Source organism: Chelon labrosus (assembly GCF_963514085.1).
Source record: "Chelon labrosus genome assembly, chromosome: 1".
Taxonomy (NCBI): Eukaryota; Metazoa; Chordata; class Actinopteri; order Mugiliformes; family Mugilidae; genus Chelon; species Chelon labrosus.
In genome coordinates, this window is record NC_140337.1 from 22,234,109 (window position 1) to 22,258,132 (window position 24,024).

The 24,024-nt window shown below is 43.4% G+C and overlaps 3 protein-coding genes across 3 annotated transcripts; 1 reads left to right on the forward strand and 2 right to left on the reverse strand.

The window, feature by feature from the left end:
- Positions 1–7,917: 7,917 nt before the first annotated feature.
- cfap184 (cilia and flagella associated protein 184) lies at positions 7,918–12,199 on the reverse strand. The gene is made up of 3 exons (XM_084545853.1): positions 11,436–12,199; positions 9,318–9,665; positions 7,918–9,224 (listed from the first exon to the last, which is right to left on the reverse strand). The coding sequence occupies exons 1-3, from the start codon at positions 12,138–12,140 to the stop codon at positions 8,892–8,894; spliced, it is 1,386 nt and encodes a 461-aa protein (XP_084401979.1). The 5' UTR covers positions 12,141–12,199; the 3' UTR covers positions 7,918–8,891.
- Positions 12,200–12,358: 159 nt separating this feature from the next.
- On the forward strand, positions 12,359–17,072 carry tada2b (transcriptional adaptor 2B; the record flags this gene model as incomplete). The annotated part of the gene is made up of 2 exons (XM_084545842.1): positions 12,359–12,712; positions 13,593–17,072. The coding sequence occupies 2 exons, from the start codon at positions 12,359–12,361 to the stop codon at positions 14,811–14,813; spliced, it is 1,575 nt and encodes a 524-aa protein (XP_084401968.1). The 3' UTR covers positions 14,814–17,072.
- A 2,982-nt stretch (positions 17,073–20,054) lies between these two features.
- grpel1 (GrpE-like 1, mitochondrial) lies at positions 20,055–23,246 on the reverse strand. The gene is made up of 4 exons (XM_084541423.1): positions 22,742–23,246; positions 21,694–21,847; positions 21,360–21,441; positions 20,055–21,067 (listed from the first exon to the last, which is right to left on the reverse strand). Exons 1-4 carry the CDS (start codon positions 22,807–22,809, stop codon positions 20,721–20,723), a joined length of 651 nt encoding a protein of 216 aa, XP_084397549.1. The 5' UTR covers positions 22,810–23,246; the 3' UTR covers positions 20,055–20,720.
- Positions 23,247–24,024: the final 778 nt, after the last annotated feature.

Here is a 24,024-nt window from a genome sequence, read left to right on the forward strand (position 1 = left end):
TCTGGCTGACTTACTTCATCACCAACATTGATCTTCTCCTCTAGATGGAGAATGGAAGACAGCTGAACCTGACAGCTCTGTGGGTTTTGAGGAGTTCTGCATACGTATTCCTGACGACCCTCCATCAACCAGCTCCAAACCTGTTTCTCAGGTTCCCACAAAGACGGCTCATCCAACCGAGCAGCCCATGGAAGCGAAACAGCCGGACAGCAACCCTGTCCAGGTGTTTCGTCTGAATTCCCCCTTTCTACATGAGCCTTTTTCCCCAGGTTCAGAGATACCTATTGCCTCTTTAACGTTTTAGTTACCCTAAGTGTTTCTTTAAATGGAAGCACAACCAGCAATGACACATCCTTTATACGTATGTATAAGTGTTTGTCTTTTATTTTGAGGAACACCTGGAGCACCATCCCAAGACAACAGTGGATGTTACTGCAACAACGGCAATAAGAAACAGCTAACTGAAACCTCCAAAGTTAAAAGCTGGGCCAAACGACACCCCACTGAAACGTGTAGCTCAACTGAATACATGTAAGTGTGTGTGTGTGTGTGTGTGTGTGTGTGTGCAACATTTCAAGTAATTCGCAAATGGTTAGATGAAACTGAACTGACGATAACACTCTGATTTCAGTGAGACGTTGGCAGACGGTCGGCAGGTTTGTGTGCAGCCATTCAGCTTGTTATCAATCCTTGATTCTATTTCTCGGTGAGTGTACGTTTCCCCGATGCAGAACATACACCAATCAGGCATAACATTATGACCACCTTCCTAACATTGTGTAGGTCTCCCTTGCGCCTCCAAAACAGTTGTGAGTCATCAGAGAATGGACATGGACCTTCTGAGGGTGTCCTGTGGTGTCTGGCAACAAAATATTGTTAGTGGGGGGCCTTTGGGTCCTATGGGTTGAGGGGAGGGGCCTCTGTGGATCATCCCACAGATACTTATTCAGTTTGGGATCTAGTGAATTTGGAGGCCAGGTCAACACCTTGTGCTGTTCTTCATGTTTTTTTTGAGTTGTTCCTAAACTGTTTTTGTGTGTTCCTGGCTGCTTTCACCAAGGAGTGTCATTGCTATGGGGTGGGGGTGTCTGGTCTGGTCTAGGCAGGTGGTACATGTCTAATAACATCCACACGAATGCCAGGTTCAAAGGTTTCCCGGCAGAACATTAGCTAATGTTAGCCCCAAGAAAACGTTGGAAAGGCTGCAGCATCAAACCCCTGCTGTTGCGTATGAATTCTGTTTTTTATTTGTAAGAAGATGGCTCTGTTGTATCAACCTACCTCATCACAATCTATTGCTTTGTCCAGGTACACAACTCTTATTCAAATGAAAGACCATTTTCATCCCTGCGTACTTAAGAACCCACTAGTCTGAGTTAAAGTGTTGCTGTATTGAAGCCACCACTGTGACAATGATCTGCTGTCAGCCATTTCCTCACTGATAACAGATTACTGCACACCCTGGGTGTGCACTTCCTGTCCCGTGACTTCTTGATAAATATAATATGACTCAATCAACCCACAGCATCTTGATTAAAGCTCCAACTCAGGCCTATATTCAGGCCTATACGGAGCCTGTGGTGACGTCTCCTAGTCCAACAGAATGTGAGTTCTGTCACAACAGAGTCAAGTAACAACATTTTGTGCAGCATTTTGTCGATTTTGTTTCGATTAAATGTTTGTCTCATGTTGCTTTACAGCGCACTGCCAACCCTGCGACCCATTCCTAACAAACCTCCAGAACATTGATCCAAAGGCAGCACAATCCCTAGATATGCAGATACCAACGCCTTATTGTCCTGCTCGAATTAAGTGAGACTTTAACAAACATTTTGCAAATAACTCACACTCGTTTTAATTCATCTTCATGTATAACTGTGGTAACATCTCATAAAGAAAATAAAATCATGGCCTTCTGTTTGCCCGCAGTATCAACATGAACGACAGTAGGGTTTTCTGTGCGGACCTGGACCAGCGCGAAGCAGTGCTCCAGCAACTGGAAATCCTTCCTCCTCATGAAGATCCTTCTGAATGCCCACCAAAGAGCAGTTCGTAAAACTTTCACAGACGTCATTTCCTCAGTCTGAGACTTCAGCAAATGTTGTAGGAGTAGATTAAAACTAATGCATTAATTGATGAAACACTGCACTTCTACATGGCCTACAGATATTCTGTACATTGCTGAAAGGTTATCTTTTACTTCCGTCAAGTTGATGATGGATGCCACTGCCAAGAGAGAGCAAAGGAACTTCCATCTGGATTCCTTGCAAGTGCAAGAATTTGGCTCCCCAGTGAAAGCTGTCGCTCAACCGAAGTCGTGTAAGCGCTGTTGATGTGTGTGAGAGAGAGAGTGACAAATATTGTTTCAGAATGTATGACACATTCATGTTTTTCACATTTAATTGTTCAAAATTAATTTACTTTTTTAAAGTACTCAGACCCCTTTGGCATTAATTACTCCTCAGAGTCTCCTTGGCTAAGTTGGCACCAGCTGTACACACCTAGATTTGGGCAGTTGATCCCATTCTTCCCTTGCAGATCCTTTCAACCAGATTAGATGGGATGCGCCATTTAACTGACATCTTGAGGTCTCTTCGCAGATGTTCCACAAGATCTTTGTCGTCTGTTTGCTTCAAGGAGTGAATTGTTAGCCCAGTCTCAGGCTGGTGCCCTCTGGAGCAGATTTTCTTCAAGGATCTCTCTGTATTAGGAGTCATCCTTCCCTCAGCTCTAAACCCTGCTGCTCAAAGGCACCCGCGTAGCTTGATACTACCACCACCATGCTTCACTGTAAGCATTGTGTCGGCAGGTATTAAGCAGTGCCCGGTGTTCTCCAACCATAGCGCTTTGAGTTCTGCCCAAGCTAAAGGCCTGATTTAAGGAGTGCTAATGAAATGGTCATCCTTAAAGGGGAATCACCGTTTTTTACAACTTGGGCCTTATTTCTGGCATATAATTAAATTGTTCACTCACTCATATAACTTTGGTGTCATTTTTAGTCCTTCGTAAGATATTTAGCTCCAGCGGAGCGCCCCGTATATCCATATAGTGGGAGTGATCAGGGCACCGAAACGCAGCCTCTAAATAACACATTATCTGCCGCAAAACACTAGTGCTATTCCCCATTGAGTCTGGAGTTACCTGTTGTCTATTCGCAGACGTGCAGTGGTTTGTTGTTCTTTGGCCAGCTGTTCCTCTCCCTGCCTCCACATCCTCCTTTCAACGAGCTCCTCATCCGTATACTCTGGCTCAAAACGGTAAGGACGTCCATCATAAACAAAGTCGTCGTCCACAACCTCAGAATCGGAAAAATATTCAGCCACGTTGCAAAAAACTATTCATTCATTCATCGTCTATACCCGTTTAGTCCTGTTAAGGGTCACGGGGGTCTGCTGGAGCCTATCCCAGCTGTCATCGGGCGAGAGGCAGGGGTACACCCTGGACAGGTCGCCAGTCCATCGCAGGTCTGCAAAAAACTAGCAGTAGCAAATTACAGGTAAACAAGAGATGACATCATCCAGGTCAGAGGTTAGTAGGTCAATCTACAGACCCTGGATGATGATAACAGGTAACTCCGGACTCAACGGGGAATAGCACTAGCGTATCATATCAAAAATATTGGTGAAATGAACGCGTTTCGCGGCAGATAATGCGTTATTTAGAGGCTGCGTTTCGGTGCCCTGGTCACTCCCACTATATGGATATATGAGCCGCTCCGCTGGTGCTAAATATCTTCTGAAGGACTAAAAATAATACTATTATATGGGTGAATAAACGATTGTATTTTATGCCAGAAATAAGGTCCAGGTTGTAAAAAATGGTAGTTCTCCTTTAAGGCTCATTTAAAGTACTGTGGGACTAGATAAAGTAACCTATACACGTAACTTACGCCGGTGCAAGCCATTTATACTTGTACGCTCGTCAATCTGGCTCGCTAGATGCACTGTGTTTTTTTTGCCACTCGGGTTAATTTTTTTGTTTCTACTTCCTGCTTCACTTTCTACTTTCTACTTATTTTCCACCCAAACGCTAGACGTGCTACTTCCTGCTTCACTTTCTACTTTGCTTTTCACTGAAGACGAATCATAAATGTTTGTATCTCCAAACCTCCTCATTTAACCTCTCCTTGATGTGTTCCACCTTTATTGATCCAAAACAATTAATTCGAAAATTGCGGCGATGGAGAAGAACCCGGAAATATTAAAGCGGAAACACGCCACTACCAAGCGGACCAATCACAGCTCTTGTGGCCTGCGCCACCCTGACGTTCAGATTCATTTCTGGAGAAGTGCACATCAGTCTAAGGCGTTAGGGTCTGCATAAGGTCTGGGCTGTCGACAAATTGACGCCTCTTAGCTCTGCAGACGACTTCTGAAGATAGTGTTGGATTCTCAGTTACATAAAGAGTTCTGGCTAGTGTGAATGTTGGGATTTTAAGGGCAATTAAAGCAAACCTGATACACATAACCACTGTTAGGACTGAATACTTACTTACTTATGTAAATAATACATATCTTGATTGGGAATAACGCCTCTTTCATTCATTAAAATTAAGCCAATAAAGTGTACAAAAAGTGAAGGTGCCCGAATCATTTCTGTAACACTGACCCTATATATGTTTCTAAATTTGAAGAAACTATATTTCAAACTGAATTCAGTGCAACCCTTATTCATTTATTTATTTATTTTTTCCAGGGAGCACTTGCTGGATGACAGCGTGGTGTGTGTGACTATCTGCGACCTCTTTCAATACTTAACTCTGTAAGTCGGAACTGTGCTCTGTTTTTGGACATTATCAATTTTACATTTTAAATCACAATATTTTCCATTGATAATATATTGATAATATATTCCATTCAACTGGCCCAATGCAATGACCCCAGACCAACTTTGCATCACAAAAAAAATTAATGTGCGGTGAAGTAGGTCTGGTTCCCAGGCTACTCATTTATGCCCCAAACGCATAAAGTATCCCAACTGCAAAATACTTTTACAATCCATATTAATCCAACAGGACTGGCGACCTGTCCAGGGTGTACCCCTGCCTCTCGCCTGATGACAGCTGGGATAGGCTCCAGCAGATCCCCGTGACCCTTAACAGGACTAAACGGGTATAGAAGATGAATGAATGAATTAATTAATCCAACAAGAAACATAGACTGTTCTGATATTTTGTATCAGTGTCAGTATGATCCGTAAAAGACTTAGTCACATGTGCACACCCACACTTTCCTGCTCTCTGAGTGTTTTTGCCTAAAGATGCAATCATACTATGAGTCTTTATCTCATCACCTTTTCCGTTTTAAAATTAGAAGCCCAGATCATAGTTAATTTGGGGAAAACAGAGAGTTTTGATAACTGAGTTTTGCAGGATTATGCAAGTACAGTTTTACAATACATTCAATAGAAAATGTTGACATTTACTGTTTAAGAAGGGCATTGCATTTCCCCTACATTTAGTATTTTTAAATGTATTTTAAATCCTAATTATGATGCAAAACTGAATAACTAGTAATCCTCTGCATGTGACAGTAAAAAATGATTTAATACTGGTTTTAACATTTCACAGGGTCAGTTTTTGAGAATGTCTAGCATTAATTATCCTCAGATCCTTAGCAATATACAGTACTTGCACCCCCAGTCTGTTAACTTGTTTATAACGTTGTTGAAACTACACTTAGCAGCTGGGCTGAGGCAGATAACTAGGAAGGGCCAGCTGTCCCATCTGTGGTAAAAACCAATGTACTGTTCACCATACTCTTTCAGTTTTGGAAGCCGTGTACTACAATATGCAAAAGGCCCTCCACCCGGAATACCTAGCAGCATACGTAAGTACCATTATTGAACAACAGCTTTCTTGTAGCATACAATGTGCTACAATGTGAACATTTCAAAGCAACCTAATACCCTGCTATATGTCTTGTCATGCTTACTTCTTCTTAAAAATTGAAGCTGACAAAGGCCCAGTGGAAGTTAGTCATTAATTAAGGATGGACAGAATCCTTCTTCAAACTTTTTCAAACCTGTGGTTCTGCTATAGAGGTGGAAACAGAAGCTGTGACAGTCAGTAGTGACAGTCGTGGTTCCTGCCATTTTATAGGCCTGTAGTGCTAAAAAAAACATGTGATAGTGGCTACTGATAGGGGGCTGTTGCAAAGCTCAGTTCTTACCAGAATATGAGTGACTTCTGCACAACCAATCAGAACCAACAAATTCAACTCAGTGGTGCTTAGATGTATAGATGTATATCTACATTACTCTTACCCTTCTGTCTATCATCATATGAAGCCCATCCAAGTGATTTGATTGGTTTGGCAGATCTTTGCCGGGGCATAATCATTTCCAAATGAAGCGACTCCAGACCAACGTTTCCTCCATAAGTATTTGGTGGGCGGAAGAAGCCTGGGCTGGGTTCCAGGCAAGAGCTGCACAAAAAAAGTGTATGGGCAACAGTTGTTTCATCAGCTTCTAAGATGTAAAAGTTGTTGTTGTCTCTTAATTGTTTCTACTCAAGGAAAACCTTGTATGCTGCTGATCAGTGGCAGCCATATATTTTCCACCTAGGCCTTCAGTGACTTCCAATCTTATTCATAACACCTCTTAATGACACCACTGCTATAGAAACCATCAACATCATGCAGACACACAATAAAACAGAATGTTCCATCGTAGACGGTATCTCGTATAGCGAGATAAATGCCATTACTAAAGCAAGAAACTCATTTAGAACATTTCAAAAAGTCTCCTCTCAAATCCAGCAGAAGCATCAATGTCGACCCAATAAAATGGCAAAAATATACATAAAAGATGTAAATATAATTCATTTTACTCACCAGAATTTAAGAAACAATTCAGAGTTCTTCTCACAGCCTGTCAGTCAAGGGTAGCGCTCATAGTTGCTGACCTGAAAGTGGCACACACCCTTTTGCTGGCTTGGTCAGGCTAGCTAGCTCCAGGATCAGGCGGCCTTTCCTCATAATATCCAGCTTTTCCTTCAAAGTCGGCCATGAAAATGTCTTTCTAAGAAGATCTGCAACCAAATCAATAGCCTCTCCTCCTTCCGCCAAAGTGTTTTCAACAAATAGCATAAGAAAACGTTAACAGGGACGATTTGGTTGTGCGGCTCGCAACAGATGAACATGAACCACTAGCTTGGCTTAAACTGAGCTGCTCTCTGACCCTCCAATCAGAGGACGCGAAAATGTTGACACTATCATAGGCCACAGAGAAGGCCTAAGAATATGAACTCGAGATGTCATTGGTGGGTGAAATATGATTGGATTAAAGCTCTAATGCTGAGAGACTGACAAGCCATAAAATGAAAAGAATAGGTTATTGGGAATAATTTAATAAGATTAATGGGAAAATATTAAAATGTAAGTCAGTGATTTTGAAAAAGAGAAAGCTTTGCTGGCCCTGATGTCCCACCAATGCTGCTGATAAACTGAATATAAGGCAAACCTGACTGTATACTGTATGTTCAAGCCCGGCTCACGTCGGGCATTTAAGCACCAACAGACGAGACATAATACAGCAATGTTGCAGTAATGATGATCTTTGGAAAACCTCAAATAACTTTAGCTGAAGTGACTGCTCACGTAATTTGGTAACTTTAAAATGTGTGTTTTGTATGAAGTTATTTCGCACCACAAGGAAGTGTCATCATACTGCACATACTGCAGTTACTTGGAGAGCATTGATCCAAAGGATGTAGAGTCCCTGGAGATGGAAATGCCATCAGATGGCTGTCCTACCATTGTTTGGTAAGTCCTTCTCTACGGCTAATCTAGCTCTTTTGTACCGTGTGTAAACATGAGTTGACATACTTTTTTAAGCATTCTCAAAACTCCAGAATCATGCAGGCATACAAAAGAAGAATTAGATACTGTATTTATATTATTTGTCTTTTGCTATACAGGGTCACCCTGACAGATAAAACTAAATTCTGCATGGACTCATCAGCGCCGTCGTTTAATGATTTGCTGGAGAAGCTGGAAAATCCAGCCAACTAAAGAAAACAGCTGCTTTGGAAATGTGATACTTGAGGTGGTTGAGATTCAAGTTCATAATTAAACTGTAATGCAACAGAACACAGTGAGAAATATCCAGATCTTCTGCTTGGCTTTATCGTTCAATAATAAATGTGTGAGCTGTGAGCTGATGTATTCATTGCAGACTTCTTCTTTGTGTTCAAACACAAATACAATGTAATATGATGTTTTTATTAGTCATGCTACACGATTTGCTAATTTGTATTGAGCTCAAACATGACAGCTTCGAATTTACAATCCCAATGCTGCTTCTCTAGCTCCCCCTGTAGAGTAAAATGAGCCAATGCAAGGTCCCCGGTTTAAATCCCATCCACGCCCATGGGCCAGGTGCCTTGAGCAAGCACCTTAACCCGAAAAACTGGTCCCACCTGGATAGCTTGAGTACAATTTTTTTGTTTGCACTTGTATACATGGTCAATAAAGTGGATATGATTGTAAATAGGCCATTTCCTGTAGGCCTACGTAGTTCTTATAATTATGCTAAGCTAAGGTAATTGCTTTGTGGTTCTTGCTCCATACTCAGCACACAGACAAATGAGTGATAGAGAAATTTTTGATTTTTCTCTGAGCATGAAAGTGAATTGGCACATTCTCTTTGTTTATATTTTTTATTTGCTCTTTTTGAGATCATGAGAACACGCACCTAACCATCCAGCCTTTGAACCTAGGCGCTAGCGACTGAAAAGCAGCAGTTGCTGAAATGAGATCATATTAAAATGCCCAGACCAGAGCAAAATGACTGTTCCAGTGTTCCAGAGATTTCCCAGTTAAAGGCTTTTAATGTGAAACTACAAATGGCGGCAAAAGGAAAATCCTGTGTTGTGTTAATCATTTGATCGTTCACTCGTATTCTTTCTCCAGCTTCTTCTTCCATCTGCCACAGCTAAAAGCAAACTCAGCTTGTGGGCATTTTAGATTTTCCAGTCGTTCCTCCAGGTGGTCCGAGGCGTCCACAGTGTCCTCAAAGTCTCGGAGCAGGGCCATGTTCCCCAGCAGTCCACGACGCTCCTTCAGCCTCAGGTTGTCCCTCTGCAGGTTGTTACGCACCTGCTTGGTCCTGGTGAGGAGTTCCCTTTTCTTAGTCAGTATGGCCTCCACCTCTGCAAGCTGCTCTTCCTTGGCCTGAACGTCCATCTGGCCCCAGTACAGCTTCTCCTTTACATTTGACAGGAGCTTACGCAGCAGGAAGAAAACGGAAATGTCTATTTTAGCAGCAACAGATATTTGAACTTGACACCACCTGGACTAGTGGATTCATCAACCTACCTCCAAGCAGCTGTTGATCTTCTTCTGCACCTTTGACAGTTCCTCACTTTCCTTTTCATCGTGCTTCCTCTTTTCCAGCCTCTCAGCCTGCAGCTGATCAAATTGGATCTGTAAGGGGTCCTTGTCACTCTCTTCCTCTTCACGGAGCTCCGCTTCCAGCCTGCAAATCTTGATCGTCAGCTTAAAGTACTTCAGGCGCTGCTTGATCAGCTCCTCCTGCCGGTGCTGCTCTGCTGTCAGGACGGACTTCACTTTGGCCTGAGCCGCTTCCTTGCCAAGGCGTCGGCTTAGCGCCGTCACAGCTACGTCCCGCTTCAGTGCCAGCAAAGCTCGCCATTCATTTTCCACCTGAGGACGAAGATGTGGACGTTTTGGCCACTGATCCGTACAGCACATTTGGAAATAGTTTGAACAACATTGCTGTAGTCATGTCTATAACAGGATTTGCTAAATGTTCAAAATCTTTCTCTAGACTTTGTTTTCTGAAAATTTCTTTGCCCTTATTCCTCAGTTCAAAGTGCTTTCCAAGTGATCCAGTATGCATGGCACATCCTACTTACTAAATCCAATGCAGCATGTGTAGACCCTTTGTATTCCTTCTGACCGGAGAGACAGAGGATCATTTACAGGCCCCTGAATGTGGTTTCTAATCGCGAATATATTCTTTTAAAAGGGAATTACCGTTTTTTACAACCTGGACCTTATTTCTGGCATAAAATACAATCATTTACTCACCCATATAACTTTGGTGTCATTTGGAGTCATTCGAACCATATTTAGATCCGCGTATATCCATGTAGTGGGAGTGAATGGGGCACCGCAACGCAGCCTCTAAATAACGCATTATCTGCTGCGAAACCTGTTCATTTCACCAATATTTTGTTATGATATGCTAGTCCTATTCCCCGTTGAGTCTGGAGTTACCTATTATCTATTCACTGACGTGCAGCGGTTTGTTGTTCTTTGGCCAGCTGTTCCTCTCTTTCCTCCTTTCAACGAGCTCCTCATCCTTATACTCTGGCTCAAAACGGTAAGGACGTCCATCATAAACAAAGTCGTCGTCCACAACCTCAGAATCAGAAAAAATATTCAGCCATTTTGCAAAAAACTAGCAGTAGCAAATTACAGGTAAACAAGCCCCGTGGGGTGTGCGTGGCGCTCAGAGATGACATCATCCAGGTCAGAGGTTAGTAGGTCAATCTACAGACCCCAGATGATGATAACAGTTAACTCCGGACTCAACGGGGAATAGCACTAGCGTATCAAAACAAAATATTGGTGAAATTAACGAGTTTTGCGGCAGATAATGCGTTATTTAGAGGCTGCGTTTCGGTGCCCCATTCACTCCCACTGTATGGATATACGCGGATCTAAATATCGGCTTAATGACTCCAAATGACACCAAAGTTATATGGGTGAGTAAACGATCGTATTTTATGCCAGAAATTGGGTCCAGGTTGTAAAAAACGGTAGTTCACCTTTAAATCATTAAGATATTCTTCAGTAAACAAGAATAGTTAAAGTTGCAGATTGTAACTCTAACCTGCTTTATCTGGACCGTATAGTTATGGTTTGATCAGATTTGACTGACAAATGAAACCATGGAACCTCATAAAAAAAATCATAAAAAGATGGCAGGTAAAATAGCTTTTCAGGAAATCATAAAAAGTTGCACAAAGTCAGTGTCTACATACTTTTTTTTTAGCAAGTTAATTCCTTGTCATGTAAGATACTGTATCTGCGGACGTATCAACGCCAGCCGTAGGCAATGAAAGGTGGCGCAAAGTTGGAGCATTTCTTCACTTTTAATGAACATGGAACTGCCATAATTTGGAACTGTGTTTGACTACAACTCCCAAGGTGCATTGTGGCGTGAAACATAAAATTCTATAGTGCAAGCTACTAATTGGGTTGAGGGGGGGATTGTTGTGTTATCTGGAAGAGTTCTGCGTGACCTGAAAGATGACGTATAAAGAAAAAGAAGCTGGAATGTGAACACAGAATGGGTAAAAATAAAAGTTCGCAATGCACGCCTGCAGATTCAAGACCTATAAATAAACTTTCCTCAAGTTTGATCATGATTGGGAAACCTGCACAGGCTCCTGAAATAACACCAACCTTATCCAGCTTCTCTTGGGAGTCTAGTCTGAACTCCTCCGCCTGCTGCCGGGCTTTCTCCGAGTCGACGTCGAGCTGCTGCTTCATCTCGACCATGGCGCTGATGCACTGCTCGTACTCCTGCAGCTGCGCCGTCACAGGCATCTCGTCCTCCAGCTGGATGCCGTCCTTGGCCTTCTTGGAGAAGTACTCGGCCAGCTTCTCCTGCAGCTGGCTGTTGCGTTGGCTGGCTTGATCCCTCTGCTCGGACAGCTCCTGCAGGAGCCGCATGCACTCTTCATAGTTGATGTCTACTTCGTTGTCAGCTTCTTCTTCTTCTTCTTCTTCTTCTTCTACTTCTTCTTCCTCCTCCTCCTCCTGTGCAGGACTGGCTGTGTCCCTATCCGGGGTCTCAAGATGCAGCCTGGGATTTCCATCGTCACAACTGCTGTTATTCTCAAAAACAACACTTTCTTCACGGATGAGTTGCCGTTCATGGACTTCGTTCATCTTCTTGTCATCACTTGCACCAGGGATCTCGTCTGCACCGAGCATTTCTGGCTCACGGATGACGCCTTCTTCGTCGTAGGGCTCTTCTTCTGAGGCTTTCTTGCCCTCGGCGTGTTCTTCTTCATGATCTGATGTGGCCATTTCAGCTGGGCCATCTTTTCCTTCCTCTTCTGATGTTTCCTTCTCCATGTCCTTGTCTTCTTGCTCTGTGTTCATTTTGTCAAAATAATAATAATAATAATAATAATAATAATATCAGTTATATTTATATAAATATATACCCTGGAGGTGATATTTAATGTGTATACAGCTATAAAGACAGAACACTTCTTTAGTCAATGAAACTCTTGGTTTTGTTTGTGTTGTCGTGGAAACTAGGCCCGAGAGCCAATCACAGGCGACCCGACGCGTCCTCATGAATATTAACGAGCAGGATGTTGAGTGGCTCGTCGCGCGAGGCCGGCGGTGCGCAGGCGCGAAGCTGTGCCTCCGACAACAAGAAGCAGGAGCCAGGCAAGATGGCCGACCTGGGAAAGAAGTACTGCGTTAACTGCCTCGCAGACGTTACGAACCTGCGGCTCCGCTGCACCGACTGCCCGGATATCGAGCTGTGCCCGGAGTGCTTCTCGGCGGGCGCGGAAATCGGCAACCACCGGAGATGGCACGGCTACCAGCAAGTCGACGGCGGTCGGTTCTCTCTCTGGGGTCCCGAGGCTGAGGGAGGATGGACCAGCAGGGAAGAGCAGTCGCTACTCGATGCTATCGAGCAGTATGGATTTGGAAACTGGGTACATCACTTTTTTTATTTAATTTTATATTATTAAAGTTACTTAAATGAACTTACCTCAACAATATATAATATGTAGTCACACTACTTTCGTTTTAAAGTGTTTAGAAGGAGTCAAAAGCGAGGAACGCTTATATTACAACAACGTTAATGACCTTTGGAGGGAAACTATTCATTTTCTTTTTTTTTTTTACTTGCGTTAAAGTTTGGAGTATGAGGCACGAATATGTGATTATTGACCTCTTGAACAGAAGAAGGGATGCATATTTAGTTTTGAGCGGCTTTGCATTAGTTTAAGAAACCTAAGAAAACGTTAACATGTCACTTTAAAACTGAGGAGATGATGAGTTGTAGCAAACGGCAAAGTAAGTGTGTCCTTTAAAAAAAAAACCAAATCACACAAGTCACCAAACAAACCGAATTTAAAACTAAAGGGACGAGAATATTGTAGAAATTTACTAAAAGTCCACTTTAACTAAAACTAGGACACTACTAGTACCAGTACTACCATAACAGTACATACAGTGTACTTATTCTTGTTGTCATTCTTAAGCATTAGACTAAAATAGGGTCCTTTAAGTTTTACTAATCGACCCCTTTGTCCAGGCGTTTGTTTTAGGGCCATGTTACGATAATTGCTGGTTTATAATTTATTTTGTCACCATTTTAGTGTATTAATGAATAAAAAAGGGTAAAGCGCGATTTCTACATCATGGCACCTTTAATGTTATTCAGAATAGTTCAGTTTGTGATGTTTTCTAGTGACCTCAGATAGCTTGCTTTGGTTTTATTTGAAAATCAACAGGTTTAAGGACCGCTTGCTTTTCAGTTTTGTTTTTCCCCACCATCCTCATTAGTATTCCCTGTTTGTGTTCTACCAGGAGGACATGGCCGCTCACGTCGGCGCGTCCCGGACACCTCAGGAAGTCATGGAGCATTACGTCACCATGTACATCCACGGAAACCTCGGTAAGGCCTGCATCCCCGATAGCATCCCCAACCGGGTGACGGACCACACCTGTCCGAGTGGGGGGCCTCTGTCGCCCAGCCTCACCACCCCGCTCCCGCCGCTGGACATCAGCCAGACGGAGCAGCAGCAGCTGGGCTACATGCCGCTGCGCGACGACTACGAGATCGAGTACGACCAGGACGCGGAGAAGCTCATCAGCGGGCTGTCGGTCAACTACGACGACGAGGACGTGGAGATTGAGATGAAGCGCGCCCACGTGGACATGTACGTGCGCAAACTCAGAGAGCGGCAGCGGCGCAAGAACATTGCTCGCGACTACAACTTGGTGCCTGCGTTTCTGGGCCGGGACAAGAAAGACAAGGAGAAGGAGAAGCCTGGAGTGTTGGGAGTTGTCGGTGCTGCTGGCGGCGTGGGTGGGGCAGGAGCCGGCGGCGGTGCAATAGGTTCGGGTTCCACGACGGCAGCAGGGTCAGGTCCTGTTCCGAGTACACCCAAGAGAAAGATCACCAAGGAAGAGAAGGAGCAGCGGGTGAGGCTGCGGGGGCTCTGCCAGTTCATGGCACACCGGGAGTTTGAGGACTTCTTCGAGAACATGCACAAAGAGCGGTTGCTGAGGGCCAAGGTGCGCGAGCTGCAGCGCTACCGCCGCAACGGCATCACGCGCCTGGAGGAGTCTGCGGAATACGAAGCAGCACGCCACAAACGGGAGAAGCGCAAGGAGAACAAAAGCGTGGTCACCTCCAAGCGGGGCGGCTCGGGAGGGGGCGGCCTCGGTTCCGGGATGGGACTCGGGGGCGGAGCTGGAGGAGGAGGAGGAGGAGGAGGCGTCGGCGGAGGGCTGGGAGTCGGCGGCGGAATCAAAGAAGAGGGCAAAGACGGCGAGTTCGCCGCCATCGAGAATCTGACGGGCTTCGAGCTGCTGTCGGACAGGGAGAAGGTGCTGTGCAACTCTCTCAACCTCAGCCCGGCGCGCTATCTGACTGTCAAAACCATAATCATCAAAGATCACCTGCAGAAAAGGCAAGGCATACCAGGCAAGAGCCGGCTACCCAGCTACTTGGACAAGGTTCTCAAGAAACGGATTCTCACCTTCCTCACGGAGAGCGGCTGGATATCGCGAGACGCCTCGTAGCATTTGGTCGGGAAGTACAAAGCTGAGGAGGCGAGACTACTGGTTTACACTGTTTTTTTGTTTTTGTTTTTTAATTTTATTTTAGGGTTGACCTTGTGAATATGTACATTGCAAAGAAAAAGGAAAAAAAAAAAGTATATTTTCATACCAGGGCTATGAACAAAGCTAAGCCTATATTTTTGCATTTGGAAAGGAACGGGGGTGGAATACAGATCTGTGGCTGCTTCCCATCCACAAAGGTTCTATATGATTACACAGTGCTAACAAGTATTTCACAGCGGCAGCGTTGTTTTCGTGTAATTGCAATACAGTTCACTGAAGGTATCGGTGTTGAAAGTACCGTAAATCCAACCGGTGACAGGGCGACGGCCAGTTTAATGCGGAAAAAGAAGAGCGAATGAGAATATTAGACCTCCTCAGCAAGTTCTTAGTAATTGTTCCTGTCAGCTTTTAACCCGGAAGCCTGTAATGTTGGTCTGGCAAAGATCTACCACGCCAATCAAATCAACTGGAGGAGCTTTATGGACAGAAAAGTAATCGTACAAGTTTGCCGTGTAGTTGGATTTGTGAACAACATGATTGGTCGTAGGACTATCAAATCGCATGTAGACCTTTTAAATTTTTGTTCCCCATAATGTATTTTTCATCTTCTGGTAAGACTTGAGTCTACCTGTGCCAGGCTTGTCATCAACTTCAGGTGTTTTTCCCTTGCTGGCTGTCGCAAGGACGGGTGATAACAAACCGGAGCAATATTCTTCCCATCGTCTAGTTTGACATCAAGCTTGACGGATCGTATTATCGTAAATATATCGGCTAAATCTCGATTGGTGCCCAGACATTTGCGACCTCGCTCTAACGTAACCCTGCCTTCCTGTTGAATCCGTTGAACCGAAACTGATGGTTCAACGGGTTTTTGTGCCGAGATAGGATCCCACGACACGTAGGCAAATACCCCTATCCAAATGTAGCGCAGATTCTGAAAGTCGGTGAAGAAAAATGCAAATGAGTGCCGGTGTGTATAACGCTAGGGATTTCCATTCTTTAGTGTTTATATGAATATTAGGATTGCGGTGCGAAATATTTCGTCACAGACATATTTTGAGGTTTCACTCCTGGTTGATCTGGCGACACCTGGTGTCACACCTACCGCTGAAAGAATCCTCGGGGGCAGCAAAACAAAATTCTGTCATTTTAATAAAGGAGTCGGACAATAATTGGCCTTTTTTTCCTGTGATTCTGTGAGCACATGGGACAAACCTTCAGACAGCAGGGCACAGTGGAAAGCTGGTGTGCAATAGGTCAGCTAGCCCTTCACCCAACAGTTGACTGTGGCTGCTCCTTCTTGTCCCATTACGTTGAAGATTGATAGCGTCAAATGCTAAGCCCAAAAAAAACCCTAAAAATTTTCTGTCATAACTTTGTAATAAAAGTAATCTTTTGCCAATTAAAGGCTTTTAATGTGAAGCGGCACCAGTAAGAAATGCTGGATTTGCATCAGCAGTACACTTGGAACCCATTTTGGATCAAATGATTACATTAGCAGTAACTTCATACATCAATTTTCTGGACGTTTTGGCACAGACACCTGGTTCCATAGTAATGCAGATATATATATATATATATAAATATTACAATAATTAGGTGACAGCCCCAACAACTTAGCAAGCGACTGGCTCTTTGCCCATCGCTTTGAATCTGTCAGTTCGTTGATAATGGACGCTCAACGCTCTAGGTAAACCTCTTGTGTATTTAAGAGTGAAACGAGCAGAAGATAAAAAATATTGCTGCTACCGTCGCTCCATCTGGTTTCACTCGACGCTCCAAGCTAGCTATCAGCGCGGTGATTGGTGGTAGGAACCAAAGCTTAGGACCTTGTTTCCTCCCTTTAGAGAGACTTTAGAGCAACTCGGTATTTGCGTCAAGTCAATCAACCTGTCAGTCGCTTCCATTGATTGTCGCCTTCGTTCAACGCGGCCCCTTCTTGCCCACCTGAGGACTTTTCGGCGCTGCTACTTGCTGAATTTAATTGCCAGTCGATAGAAAGTGACCTTTAAATGAAAATGTTGATCTGTTAAATGCGCACGGAGGTAGATTGAATGCATACGTAGTATTTTCCCTTGAAAATCCTGGTTATTGGTCTGGTTCTTGTTTGCACCTGTAGGTATTTTACAGTCCGCACAGGTGAAGAAGCTGATTGTGTAAGATCATTAATCATTAACATTCAGGTGCACAACACGGTTATTGTTCTCTGATGTCATCCAGGTCATGGTAAATCCAAAAAAGGTTAAAAAAAAAAAAAGGCAACTGGACTTGTAGAGAATGAAACTCTACAAGTCCAGTTGCCTTTTTTTGAACCTTTTTTGGATTAAACCTTGGTTGTTCTCACCCAATATCATTTGCCTGCTTTACACGCTTTTCTCGAGCTGATCGGTAGCCATTGTGCTGTTTAAATGTAAATGAGATTATTGAATCGGCCGCCGTTTTGCAGAAGGATTAAAATTAAAGAAGGAAGGCGTGAGAATGTGCAGATGTTACCTCCTATTGCTGGAATGTGTTTGTCTCTTTGTTTGTCTCTTAAGACGGTGTCTGATTGAAAATGGTGCTTGGGTGGGGGTTACAAAAAAAAAACGCCAAGTCACGAATGTCATTAGCCCCGTAGTGGTCAGGTCGTTTAATGTAGCGTCTATGAACTTGAACGTTGGGGATCAGTTGTGGAAGGGGATGTTAATATTTGGTTTTGTCCGAATCCTCGTCATTCCATGTTATGTTTTACTCAAACTCTACGAATATATTTCATGAAAAGACCAACAAGTATTAGGGATGCACAGAAAATTTTTGGCCGTGTTGTTTCGGCGATAAAATTTTGGTCGGAAACGGCCCGAAAGTGCATTTTCGGTTTTCGGCCGAAGATTTTCGGTGCGTCCTTAACAAGTATTATATACTCCTGTTGCTCTGAGGTGGTTTATTCTCATTCTCAAGTCCCACTTTGCAACATCCTGCTATCGTAAACGATCTGGAGACCAAATGTGTATTCATCCGCAGCAGAAAATAGTCCCCAACAAATGCACTTTTTTTTTTTTCTCCCATTTGAATAATACGTGCTCAAATTTACAACTAATCTAACACATATACAGGAAATTGACAGGCTTGGGGGAGAAATTAGAAAGTATTAACACATGAGCAGAATTTTTTTGTGAGATTTGTTGACCGCACGAAACTAAAGGCAAGTCTTTTGGAAAACCCTAGAGGGCTTTTCAGCGTCTTCCGAGCAAATTTCTTGTATGTCCATCTCTGATAGTGGGTCCACTCCAGTACGATTAGCTCCTAGACCATCGCAGTGCATTTATTGGAGATCCTGTTTGAGGATGAGTGCTGCGTTGTCAATGTAAAGTAGACCTGATGAGCGTCTTTCAGCCAAACTTCCACCTGACCCAGAATGTTCCGTAAAGGCTAATGTAGAAACTGCCAGTTGAAGCTACATGATGATTTTTATTTTTTTTCTTTGTATTTCAAGGACGGGCTTTTATTTTTATTTTATTTTCCTTCAGATGTCGACAGCGGAGTTGTTCCGCACGTGCAACCAAATGTTCCGGATTATTTCCAATGTGGTGTGTTTCGCTGTAAATGTCTCGCTGTATGTTTTTTTTTTTTTTTTTTTTTTACACCAAAATGTAAATAATTTTATAAGATAAATTGAAAAAGGGGGAGAGGGGAGATATAATTACTGACCTGTGAAATGTACAGTATTTTGTGTCTTGGAGAATTTTTATAGCTTTTGTAATAAAACGGAAAGGCTTTTGGATTACGAGGACGGAGAGTTTGGCTTTGGGGGGCGTCTTAAAAAATCTCGCAGCCTGTCCGAAACTCTTGAGCTGTTTTTTTGTTTTTTTTTGCTGTTCTGTTGCTTTTTGTTGTTGGGGAGATGGCACGTATGGGGATGTGTATTAAAAAGTGCAAATTACTTTATACTTTTGATATAGTCCCGTTTCCTCTTCGGCTGGTCGTTCAGCGTCAGGAGTCACAAAGGGAGTTGTTGTTGTTACGGAGGCTGTCTGAACGGCCGCACGGGAGCAGCATGTTAATTAGATTCAAATTGAGGGAAGTTGAGATTGAACAGATTCAAATAGTCGTACAATTTTCTTCCGTTTCTTTTACCTACCTCTATCTACACTCCCTACATTTACTGTTATAGTCCATATACCATAAAGACTCCATGGACGCATCAACTATTACAATCCAATAGTTATAATAATAGCCATATATACTCTAAATAATGAATACATTTTGGTACTTGATCCAAATATGTCTATATAACTACTGCAGTAGTTTTATTTAAAAATACTGCACACAGTATACCACTACTGTAAAACTACTTTTACTGAAGTAGTGCGTCGGATATTCTTTATACCTCCAAATATGTTTCAGAAGTAACTATACTGTAATACACAGTGTATTTTTTTTGGTATTTTTTGTATTGTGTAAAAATCCCTTTCTACGGAACCCGAGAACGGCCATATTATATCGTGATGACTGTTATCTCGAGATAACGAATTAATTCATAATGTGTTCGTCTTGACTTCAAACTAATGCGCTGCCACTAACGGCTAGCTTCCAGATTAACGAGTTAAAGGTATATTTTATTTAGCGAAAACTTTCTCAGAACCAAGTTAAGCCCCAACTTTGTGGACTTACAGTAAATACCTTCACATTATTATATCTAGAAGCTACAGCACTTACATGCACAGTTATTTTTCGGAGTAGTTTATTTAGCATAAAAAGGCCTAAGTGAAGATAGTTTGTGAGTTTTAACGCTAATAAAAACCTACATACGCGTTTAAGAAACAAAACTTTCACTCCTGGCAAGACGACAGAAGCCGTTGCCTACCAGTTACACTACTGGTTACTTCAAACAAATGCGGTGCCACGAACGGCGTCCGTCGCTAACCGGTAGCCCCAAAACAAACCCAGTCAACTAACAAAGTGTAACTTACTGGTAGGCTACGGCCGGTGGCGCTACGGAAGTCTTCGTGGAAGCACATTAATTTGAAGTCAAGACGAACACATGATGAATTAATTTGTTATTTCGAGATAACGAATTAATAAGTCGTTATCACGATATAACAGTGCACAAAAAAATAAAATAAAAAGTCCATGGCCGTTCTCAGCTTCCGTACCTTTCTCCTCACGCTTTAGATAAAATACGTATGTAGAAGTCAAAACACTCAAACCAACGTAGGATTTCAAAGCTTATCACTTTATTCTGACGCAGTTTGAACAAAGCTCCGAGCACAATTCTTCGACTGGTTTATGGATAAAGCTGGAACGCAACCGTCCAGCACGGCTATAGCCAAACTACAGCAGAGATGAGATGTTGGAATAAAGAAGCCAGCATCAGTATAAAGTAATAGCTCCGTTTTATTGTCACGTCCTTCGGTACTGTTCCTTGATTTATTCACAGAGTGACTTTCAAACTCACAAAACGAGATTCCACAACCGAGGAGTTACGTTCAAGATTACTATATATTTTTATTTTTATTATTATAATATTATTAATAAGGGTTTTAAACAGAAGTCTGGAATGACACCAGCAGCACAGCGTCTGCACCACTCGCTCTCTGAATGTACTTCACATTTTATGACGTATCTCACTCACAGACATGAAAGTGTGTGAACAGGTGATTTTTACTTAAATCTGACAAACCGACTCGCATGACCGAAGACGAACTTTATTAACGAAAAGACTGTCTTGTGCCAAACAGAGTGTATCTATATTTCCCCAGATACAAAGTTCAGATGGGTCCCTGTCTCTTTTGAGGCACCTTAGGGCGGGGGGGGGGGGGGACAGGTTCACCCGTCGACCAGGACGCAACACTAATCCCACTTTGTCGCGGACGACCGTCGGCAGTTCTACGGGCCTTTAGCGACGCCCACCAACGCCGGCCGCAGGGTGCGGCCGTGAAGCTTGTAGCCCACTTTGGTGACTATGGCGACCGTGCCGGGCTCCTTGCCCTCCACGGGGGCGTGGAAGAGGGCCTCGTGCTCGTAGGGGTCGAACTTCTGGCCGTCGGGGTTGAGCTTGACCAGGCCGTGCTTGGTGAACACCTTCTGGATCTGGACCTCGGTCATCACCAGGCCGTCGTACAGGTTCTTCAGGTGAGGGTTCTGGCTCGTCACCTCCTCCTTGGGCACGCTCTCCGTGGCCTTCTCCAGGATGTCGGCCACCTCCAGGAGGTCCTTGCAGAAACCCTGAATCCCTGGTGAAGGAAACATGTTCAACAATATTAAACTTCAAGACTACGTAACCTGAGCTCTATTTAACACATGCTAAAATGTAGCATAGCAGATGTATTCATTGGGAAAATCCATCATGCCATTTACAATATCAAGTCTGCTAACATTAGCCACCATATGCTAATTGTTATACCAGAAGAAGACAGCATTTAGTCAAAGGGTTGCCCTTTTCTGACATCTAGTGGTGGATTCATGTAACTGCAGGACTTTCTACTTGACAGAAAGGCCCGTGCACATGTGTGGAAAAGTCTTTACCATATAATTTGGCATCCTCGACCATCTTTTGACTCCTCGTCCTGAGGTTCTCTGTGTCTGCTAACGCCCTCTTGTACTTTTCCTGGAAACGTGGTGAAAACAAGAAGAGGACGGTTTAAACACTCACTTTTATACGCTTTTATCAATTGAGTTAATGTATGTAAAGAGCTGGTATGAACCTCTGTTTAAGGATGTTTAGTGATTAAGCTCTCAATTGTTTATTTCAATTAACCATGTCTTCCTTCAGTTCATGCAACTTCAGCCACAATCCAAAGAGGCGTGACTGAGAAATCAACTAGTCGAGCGTGATTTCGAAGGTCCAGCTCAGGCTTACCGTCATGTCCTTGAGCTGCTCCTCCAGCTGGGTCTTCTCCTCCGTCAGGACTTTCTCTGCCGCGCTCTGCTCCGGCTTCTCGGCCGCCTCCTCCTCTGAGCCCTGGTGTCCATTTTTCTGCTGGGTGGCCGTGCACAGCAACCGCGGAGACGCCCTGGGTGGAAGGGACGAATAAGTCGTGAGTGTCTCTGCCTTATACCAGGTAGTATTGCTTCATACGGATTAGACAATGTAATTAGACTGTATGTACTGTATATTGTTTTACTTCCACAAGGTATTTTGGTTCTTTGTACAGACCTGCTAATTGATGGCATCAGGCAGCTTAATTAGCACTACAGCCAAACGAGTTCAAACTGTTATGCAACTACCCTACATGTCAATTTAATACCCACATGTAATAGTGGGGTTGTAGTTTTGTTGGGACACTTAAAAAGTAGTAGAGCAGACTTATGTCACTGGATGTCATCAACCAAGTCAAACCCCATTCATAAATTGCTTATTTAACGTCACGTAAAAGGTGTAAACAAAACACTAGCATGCGCCTTAAATTAGCTGAATAATGAATGGAGTTTGGTTTGGCTTGCTAGCATACCATAGACAAACACAACAGCTAATTAGCGGCACAAAAACAACACATACAGGAGCACACACACACTATTTTAGATTAAAACCCTGTTATTACAAGAGTATCTCACGGTTTGAACGTTAGCTTAGCATGAGCTACATCCATTACTACATACATGCTGGTTATGTCAGGTTATGTCATCATCTCCCCCCCCTGCTCCTAGCAATGACATGCTAACAATGTCACACACAGACAACGATGTTTTAGCTTGAGTTAAATCCCCTGCATCTCCCATATACACCATATACACGTCTCTAAGTTGAGGTTATGTCTGTATATTTTATATAAAGGTCAAGAGTGAGGACTATGATCGGTTGCTAAAGCTAACGTTGCTAGCCGGCTACAACCATGGGATGTCAGGAGATAACCACTCAACCTAAGCTAGCGTTTTTTGTTTCGTTGTTTTTTTAATGTCTTGTTTACCTTATTAGCGCAGGTGAAGCTACGAGTGAGTAGCTCTGTCTCACGGCTCGTACGCACCAGCTCGCCATCTTCCAAATACTGTAACTGTGCAGGTACGAGAAGAACAAGAAGAAAAAAAAACTCCTTGTAATACACGCTGACGGGACGTACGACCTTGATGTCAGCAGCGTGCCGTCTCAGCCAATCAGAGGTGAGTATGAAGAACGCCTCTCCCCGGCAACCAATCAGATTCGTTTAAGGGTTTGACGCGGACGCTTTGGCGTTTGGTTGCACTGAAGTTAAAGGTTGAAGCTGCACCAATGAGCTACATGTGACCAAGGACAGTTTTTTATTTTTTTTAAAAAGCCCAAACCAGAGAGAAGGTTACTCCTCCCGTGGTTATTCAACTCAGATAATTTCCCTCGTGGACATTCAGTGCTTTATCTCATGATGTAAATTTAGACATTTCCTTGTTACAGAGCAATAAAAATGCTACAACTACTGTTTTAGTTGTGCGGCTTCAGGCCAGCTGACAGTTGTTAAGTCCAATATTTACTGTCTTTTACGTCTGTCTTCAACTGATTAGCCGCAACATAATGACCAGAAATTGGGTAATTATGTCCTTGTAGAGTTTCTTGAAGATGTTTTATCCAAGTAGCTTCTTCAGTTCGAAAGGACTGGTGGGGAGTTGGGCTTTAAAAATTCACATCTGTGGGTCTTACCTATCAGAAACTACTTCGACGAGTTAAAGGGGTTCTACTGTTTTTTACAACCTGGACCTTATTTCTGGCATAAAATACGATCGTTTACTCACCCATATAACTTTAGTGTCATTTGGAGTCATTCAGGAGATATTTAGGGCCCGTCCACACGTACGAAAACGATCTTTTCCCTCTCCGTTTTCGATCATCGTTTCAAGAAATATCCGCGTCCACACGGATCCGTTTCAGCACGACCGAAAACGCTACTTCCTATTCCAGGCCTATAAGTGGCGCTGTTTCGGTTTCAGAAATTCACCAAAAATGGAGAGGAAGATGCGGAGCATGCGCATAAAGCTTGAGCGCTGTTTACAAATCGCCTTTTTTGCTCAGCGTGGTGGCACAGGAGCATGATATTTTGCCCTAGTAACCCTAATAGGCTCGATATCGTCTCCAGCATGAAAACTAGCATGTAGTCCGCCATTGTTGTTGATGTTGTTACGAGACGTCTCGCGGGATGTGGAAGGCTGCTCGGGAGTGTAGCGATGACGTCATCGTTTTCCCCGTATTCGCCGTCCACATGAAAACGCAAGAGCTGCGTTTTCG

Excerpts from the sequence above, each read along its gene's own strand:
- cfap184 (XM_084545853.1), bottom strand. The coding sequence starts at position 12,140 with ATGAACACAGAGCAAGAAGACAAGGACATGGAGAAGGAAACATCAGAA. Across the intron at positions 9,666-11,435 it reads CCCAAGAGAAGCTGGATAAG|GTGGAAAATGAATGGCGAGC; the intron begins GTTGGTGTTATT and ends CTTCGTCCTCAG. Across the intron at positions 9,225-9,317 it reads AGATCAACAGCTGCTTGGAG|CTCCTGTCAAATGTAAAGGA; the intron begins GTAGGTTGATGA and ends CTGCTGCGTAAG.
- grpel1 (XM_084541423.1), bottom strand. The coding sequence starts at position 22,809 with ATGGCGAGCTGGTGCGTACGAGCCGTGAGACAGAGCTACTCACTCGTA. Across the intron at positions 21,442-21,693 it reads AGCAGCTCAAGGACATGACG|GAAAAGTACAAGAGGGCGTT; the intron begins GTAAGCCTGAGC and ends CCACGTTTCCAG. Across the intron at positions 21,068-21,359 it reads CGAGGATGCCAAATTATATG|GGATTCAGGGTTTCTGCAAG; the intron begins GTAAAGACTTTT and ends TTCCTTCACCAG.